The following is a 7,702-nucleotide window of genomic DNA, read 5'->3' as shown; positions in this document are numbered from 1 at the left end:
ACCTCAGCAGAGGTCAGAGTATACCCCCTGTCAGCTAATTCTGCTTGTTCTTTCATGGTGAAGGAAAAGAGGAGATACTAAATGAAAAGTATTATGAAATTATACTTGCCATCTGAAGTACAGTGTATCTGGTTCACTCCCTACAACTGGACATCAACACAAGGAACCTATAGGAAAATAAGGGTGAGGTTCACACTTCTCCCAGGTACCAGAGCAGATACAGCCACTGCTCCTGCCTGAGAATCACACACCCGAATCTTCCAGAGCCAGGAGGAGAAGGTGGTGCTCAGAGGTGGCTAATGCTCAAAAGATGAGACTGCTCCTCAAAGCCATTACAGAACAACATGAGGCAGAGCTGAACAGACATCCTCCCAAGCCTCCCTTCTTTCCAGAACCAGGGGTTTGCCCCACTCAGCCGCTCCTGTGCTGCTGCAAGTTATGTCCAGGCCCTTTTGGAGATGCTCTGAACTTCGTTGGCTGGTTATGTGCCAGAAAACATGTAGAAAGCGTATCATTCTTCATCTTGAGCCAGTTAGCAGCTTGAGTTCAACGACAGACACCTTTAGTATGTACGTAAGAGATCCTGTTAACTGTTTTGAAGTGATTTCTCTGGAGGTAATCTAGAGGTAAATTTAAATGCTTGCCCTAAGCATGTGTCTTTTTCTCTATTAAGTCTCCTCTAGTGCTCTATGTGTGATAATTACTGTTTCTAAATGGCTAATTAAACTTCTGGAGACAGAGGTGCCTGATTATAGTAAGTTTCAAAACACTAATGCACTGGGAACAGGATTTTCTCCTCGAACTGTGACTGAAGATTAGCACTTCAGGGCTTGTACACTTAACATAATTTTATCAATCCTGCATGCTTTTCAAAAACATCTTTCATAAAACATTTCTGATAAGATACGATTTTTCCATCAAGCGGTGCTGATACGGAGTTTTCTAAGGAGCATCATTGTGGCCAGGACCCTAGCTCTGATCTTTTGTTGTTCTTTGCTATGAAGTAGCCTTCCTTTAAAATCTCTTTCTGAGAACAAGAAATAGCTTTGGTTTCAGAAGGTCCTTACTGCACCCTGGCACAAACCGACAATACCACCCTGACATCATTCTCCCTCTTCTCAGCCTTCTACACATGCCCTCCATGATGCTAGGAGCAGAGGAAATAGGACAGAGACATTTCTCTTTCTCAGATGGACCTTTCAATCGTTTGTCCAAAGGACAGTACTTGGGAAGTAATTAGGGCTGGGGAGTGTTAGAGAGGTTCAAAGGACTTGTCTCCTGCTGACAGAAAAAAACTAACAGCTACAGAAGGTCCATAAGGTTGTTGTGTGCAAATCAGCACTGAGGGCAAACATGCTATGCTGGATTACAACTACTGGGCAATTTTACTTGACATTTTTGGGAAATACTGAAATATGACTTGCCAAGAGAGCTATGAAGGGGAGGGGACTGCAAGGGAAGGAATCAACAAGAAAAAATGGAAGAACAGAAAAGAAATACCAACAAAAGACTTTTGTAAGACAGGTTGGCAAAGTGATTGAAAATGATTAATTAAAATTAAAAGCCTGGAGATGTCAGAGTTTCTGGGAGCTGCCTACCAGATCTGAGTCTCCTTTATCTGATAAATTATTTTCCTTCACTATCAATGCTATCTATTGGCAAAACAATATTATTTTTTCAGGGATTTGTTCACAGTGATAAACCACGGCCTGCGACGAGATGAAGACACAGGGAGCAGATGCAGTTCCTTTGAAATTAAGTTACTGACCTGGTCCAAGCTTTACTCTCAGCAACTGACATGTAACTGAGATTTCCTTTTATACCTTTAATTCAGGATGTTGCATAAACTAAGGAATACACACTGCAGGGTAGTTAAAAACATAAAAAGTTGTTCTTTCATTGTCAATGGTCAGATTCTGGTGCACATTTACAAAAGCAATCAGCTGTGTGTTGATAAATCAAACCATCAGCTTTCAAGTGATTTGGCTTGGTGGTTTGGGGGTTTGTTGTCATCAGGGCAGAATAGCTAAATCCTTTAAAAAAATTCATTATATGTTCCTGTGTCAGCCTTCCCCTCTAAGCTGCCAGCAGCAGGAAACCCTTTATGAGCAGAAACACCTGTGGATGTTTCTCATTTTTATGTGCTTACTTCAACCTTTCAAAGGGAATTCCTCAGCTTGCAGCTCTTCATGCAAAGTCAGAGCTAACCCTTTTGTTCCCTGAGACCATGGGTGAATATTTTGGCCTCTGGGCCCTGTCTGTGGGAATTCTCACACACAACAGCATTTAAACAGTTACCAAAAAAATGACTCCAGATGAAATACTTCAGAGAATGGTTCTGGCCTGCTCATGGAAAATTTTTAACACTGAACAGCATGGCCAAGCGTGTTCGGGGTTTTTGGTCAGCAGCAGGGTCACGCTGTGGCTGCCCGCGGCAGCAGAGTGCAGAGCCGGTGCTGGCACAGCGCGGCGGGCGCCGGCAGCCGCACGGGGAGAACTCCGGTTTTGCCGTCGTTCAGCCACCAGCACGGCTGGCATCCCGCCTTCACCAGAGCGCACCCCGTCCCACACGCGGGTTCTGCTCTGGCGTTTACACACAAGTCAAGATTTTAATCCCACTTCACACATTTTAATCCCAGCTGAAACCCCTTCGACTACAGCATCTGACCGGGGCAGCGGGAGGAGGGCGGGCGAAGCCTTTCACGCCCCTTCGGGGCTCTCCCCCCATACCCGCGGGCCCGGGCCCGTCCGAGCGGGGCCCAGGCGGACAAAGGCGGCGGGAGGCGGGGAAGCTTGAGGGGTCGCACCGCGACGGGGCGGCCCCGCCGTCACCACCCACGGCGCCACCGGGACAGCCCGGAGGCGGCCCCGGCGCGGCGGGGGGCAGCGGGCCCGGCCCGGCCCCGACGGCGCCGCCCGCCACCGCCATCCTCCCCACCTCGGCCCGCCTCCGCGCCGCGACGGGGCGGTCGGCGGCTCCGCGCCCGCCGCCGGCATGGAGGCAGCGGGGCGGCGCGGCTGGGCTGAGGGGCGTCCCGCCGTGAGGGTCCTGCGTCCCCCATTCCTCCTCCTCCTCCTCCTGGCAGGTCAGCGGGGCCGGGCGGGTGCGTGTTGGGGGGCGGCAGCCGCGAAGTCGCGGGGCTGGGAGTGCGGTGAGGGCCGGGGCCCGGCGGTGGCCCCCGCGCTGTCCCCTGCCGGCAGCCGCCGTGGACAGCGGGGCCGCGGCGGTTTGAGGCAGTCGCGGCGTCTTTGCTTGTTGTCGGTGACTGAGCTGGCAGCCGGACCTGAAAGAAGGGGCCGGGTAGTCCCAGCAGACGCCCCCTCGGGCAGGACGTGCTGTGTGCGGGTCCCTCTCGGGCTGCAGGGCGGTCACATCCGAGCCCTTCGGCAGAGGTGCCGTGAGGTGTCCCGACCCCCGGGCAGGACGAGGGCATCCCCGGTGCCACCGGCTTTCGTGGGAAAGCAGGAGTGAGAGCCAAGGGTGACTGTGGCTTCTGGTCGGGTAGCTGTGCCCGCCAGGCACGTTATGGGCACAGCCAGAGACACGCGTGCTGATGCCAAAGAATGGGTAACGGTGCAAAACCCTGCAGCTGCTGAGTTGGGTAGTCCTGCACGGGTAACAGTGCGAAAGCTTCAGCATCAGGAGTCCTGTGTGCAGTCACCCTCTGTTGCTGCTCCTTCACAGCGGGGCCCATACCTGGCGCTGACCTCTCCTCTCCTTCTGGAGATTGCTGGCCTTCCACCTGCCCTGATTCATATGCTGGGGTCTTCAGACCGATGGGTCAGTTGTTCCACTTTTTTGTGCCTATGAGTTTCTTTAATACAGAGGTAATTACACAGACCTGTCCTCACTCTCAGTTGGTGCTTGTTTTCAAGTCAAGATCAAGAATGAGCAGGTTCAGAGAGCTGACCCGCTAAAATCTAACTAGCAAGATTAAGGTTTTGGGATGGATCAGCAGTGAAAGCCGTTCACTACGCAGTCAATGTGCAAAAGAGCCTGGGTGCAGGGTGGGAATTTGCAGCAAAAGGTGGGGAGGTAATGGAACTGTGGCAGCAGCTGTGATTAGGTGGAGTTGCCCAAATCCTGACACACCAAAAGTTGGGCCAACACAGATTTGAGGCAGTCATGGGAATGGGAACCCCTTAGCATGACTTGCTGCCTGGGGAACAGGAGCCACAGCATATTGGGAATGCAGAAGCATAGTTCATCATCTTTACTTTGAGGTCTTTACTGTGGCAGCGTGCATTTGTGTGACCAAAGAGGTGACCAAGGGTGATGGTGTGTGGGACAGGGAGTCCATTTAGGTCCATCCAGGCTGCACCTGAGGTCCTGGCAGTGGGGAAGGAAAGACTGGGATGAAATCTGGGAAGTGTGGAACTCATGAGGACACTCTTACAGCGCATTGGCCAGTACCTAGAGACAAGAGGTTTTACAGTAGCTTCCCACAGCAATAAAAGAGTGGGTGTTCTTCCATGTTTCTTACTTGTAAAGATCTCTGTCACTGTTGTTTCACAATTTACATTGTTCCTCGGTCTGGCAGAGCATCGCCACTGGAAACGTTTGGGTCCCCAGCTGTGCAGGACAGTCTGTGCCTGGCGATGGGGCAGAAATGGCACATCTGGCTCCCGTGCCGCACTGGCCATGGCCCTGGGGCTGGAGCAGGGCAAGGGGATGAGGGAGCTCCAGGCAGCTCCAATTTACAGCGTGTCCTGGGGCTGGGCAGGGACTGGGGGTCGAAGCCAGTTCTCTGGCAGCTTCCCTCTCCTCTCCTGCAGCTCTGCAAGACAGGCAGCCTGGCCTCAGGTTTCTCTCTGGACTCCTTGCTGAAATGGTAGAAAGGTGATCTGTGGCATCTTGATGTTTCAAAATGTCCTTTTTTTTTCATTTTAAGTGATTAAATATGAGAAGGAACTGATCCTGCCAGCTACAAAATACCCATACACAGAGCACCTAACTCTGAACTTCGTCCTGAAATGCAGAATGAGTGGGAATGGGCTGCCATTTGGATTACAGGATCAGGTCACGCCTCGAGTGAAGTCCTGTGATTGTATAAAACTGTGAGATTGCATTTTCTTTAAAGCTGTGCTGTACAGCATTTTGTTGTTGCTGCCATTTGACCGCATGTGTGTTATTTTTATTCAGCAGAAGATTGTCTGGCTCAGTGTGATAATGACTGCAAAGCTTACTGCTGTGATGGGACTGCTCCCTACTGCTGCTCATATTATGCCTACATTGGGAATGTCCTTTCGTAAGTATATTTGAGCTTCAGAAAAAAAATGACTTGCTGTGTTCATGGACTTGATGTAAAATCAGGTTTCAGGAAGCTGTGTTTTGGCAACAAACAGTGGCAGAGTTTATGGTTTTTCGGTTTTGGTTTGGTTTGGTTTTTTTTTTTGCTGTTAACAAACATCAGTATTCCTCTGAAGTCTCGTGTTGCATGTATTTTTGAAGCATACCAGAGAGCTTTCTAAAATTGAAGGTTATGTCCTTAGTTTGTGTACAATAATATAATTTGTGGACATAAGCTTTAGAGGTGGTGAGAACTTTGTTTCAGACTCTTCAGATGAAAAGGACTGTGAGTTTTGTGGGTTTGGTTGAAATGCTTTGTTAAAATACCTGAATCAAACCACTATTCAAATGACTTGGATTTGAGATTCTTTTTGCCTTGAGTAATCTTATTTTCCTTTTATTTTTATTGACTGGCTTGTTTTTGTCAAATGGTGGTTTTTGGCTTTTAGTGGATTGAATAGGTTCTAGGTGAGGGTAACCTGACCTTTTAATGTTGCAGTATGAATAGCATGTTTCACAGTGCTTAAAAAAACACAGCAGGTGAAATGGGGTAGATGTGAATGTTTCCCGTCCAGAGAAAAATGTAAGAGTAAACTGTTGATTAAAAACATAGGCTTCACTGCAGCTGTTGCCTCCACCTTGGTGACAAAGAAGGGAAGCCCCTGTGCTAGTGGACCTGACTCTAGGCTCTGGGTTTAATTTAAGTGACAACCTGTAAGTACTACATTCATGTGCAAGGACAAACCTAAACAAAACATGAAATGTTGTTCTTCAAGATAGGTCATCTTACCATCTGTTTCATCAACCTCACCAGTAATTTCCATAACCTTTAGCGTGCAGTCTGTCATGTATTTTTGGTTTGTATTCTTGACTAAAACCAGAAAAGGAAAAAGAGGTGTGTCATATGGACTGTGCGATGTTTGGGGATGAGCGAGTGGGAAGGTAGTAGTTGCTTTTTCTAAACAGACTCCTCTCTTGCAGGTTTTATTTGAGCCATGGTACCTGCAGAGCACGGCAGTGTTCCCTTTAGCACATTTTATAGCACTTTGAAGGAGTAGGCAGAGTAATGGTATTTTAATACAGAACTGATCAGACACTTCCTGGGCTAAAGTAAATAAAACTATGATAGAGCACCAGAATCCTTCATTCCTCTGGAAATAAAAAAGCATGTACTTAAGACTGATTACTGTTGCATAAGGACAAGTGATTTTTTTTTTGTCTTTTCTCATTGCAAAATTGTTTACCCATTTACATGTGTGGAAGGTGGTGCTGTTTTTGAATATCTTATTCCATTTTGCATGTGCTTAGGAATGATGGACACAATAGCACGTGATATCACATTATAAGAAGGAAGCTTCTCATAGAGCAACAAAGCAAGTGGATTTCATGTCCCACTTCCATGTGAATATCACTGGCATTTATCTAGACTAATGCCAGAGCTCTACTTGGGAAAGGTTTGGCCATGGGATTCTTTAGAGTGACCGCTGAAATGTTCAAACTGTGCCTTCAGGGCCAAGTTGATACCTAGTCTTTTTTGTATATTTATTTAACAAATGTAAACAGTTATTGAATTAGAGCTGAGTGTGAATGGCTCTGACACATGGGAAAGGTTTATCTGTGTCTGGATGGTTTTGAATACTGGAGAGGATCTTACAAGCGCTGTTTGCCTCAACATGTCTCGAAGGAGACATTTGATTCTTCTAATTTTTTATGGTTAAGTACTTCAATTCATAGACTCCAAGACCAGTCAGGAGTCATTATACTCCTCTGACCTGACGTTTAGCATGATTGAACCATTTATTTATTTATTTATTTATTTATTTATTTATTTATTTATTTTTGCTTAAAAGATGTTTGAGATGTGTCTTCTTTAAATGTAGAATCTAATTTTAAAACTTCAGACATTAATGAGTTGACCATCTGTCCTGGTAAACTGCTCTATAGTTCATTTACTAACACTGCTGGGAAATTTTGCTGGGAAATCAAGGTTGAAATTCCTACAGCTAGCTCTTAACTTATCTGTGAGTTTGCAATGTGGCCCTAAATAGTCATCATGACAGCTCTCAACCTTATCGCTGAGCTGGGTGAACTCTGTCAGCCTCACATGTAAGATTTGCTTTGTTTTGCTTTGCCCTGCCCAGGGGCCAATTCTTTGGCCATCCTTTGAGCTCCCTCTAGTATTTTCCCTTCGTTCCTGAAGTGTGGCTAGCAGGGCTGAGCACAGGGTTTTGACAGAAGCCTTGCTAGGAGAGTTTTTTCCTGTACTTTTCTTTGAGAACCTGTTTAGAAGCAGCTATCTGTGATCATCACAGAAGACAGAAATGAACTTAGCAATTTGTTCCAGCTCTGAGTCCTTAAGTCACGGTCTTCAAAGCATGTCTACTGCTTTAAGCCTAAAAACTGTTCTTTGCT

General features: G+C 47.1%; 1 protein-coding gene across 3 annotated transcripts in view; it reads left to right on the top strand.

Moving 5' to 3' along the window:
• The first annotated feature begins 2,866 nt into the window (after positions 1–2,866).
• CYYR1 (cysteine and tyrosine rich 1) overlaps positions 2,867–7,702 on the top strand; it is a 60,243-nt gene continuing 55,407 nt past the window's right edge. The window contains exons 1-2 of one of the 3 annotated variants that reach the window (XM_065065708.1): positions 2,867–3,086; positions 5,144–5,249. In XM_065065708.1, coding sequence (XP_064921780.1) covers positions 2,996–3,086; positions 5,144–5,249 — 197 coding nt within the window. In that variant the 5' untranslated portion in view covers positions 2,867–2,995. Of the gene's footprint in view, positions 3,087–3,762; positions 3,782–5,143; positions 5,250–7,702 lie in introns of those variants that run through there. The other 2 variants (XM_065065717.1, XM_021299683.2) reach the window with 2 other exon arrangements.

This window comes from Columba livia, chromosome 1 (assembly GCF_036013475.1).
Source record: "Columba livia isolate bColLiv1 breed racing homer chromosome 1, bColLiv1.pat.W.v2, whole genome shotgun sequence".
Lineage (NCBI taxonomy): Eukaryota > Metazoa > Chordata > Aves > Columbiformes > Columbidae > Columba > Columba livia.
The sequence above is the reverse complement of the archived record's forward strand: the minus strand, read 5'-3'. Positions and strand labels throughout refer to the sequence as shown.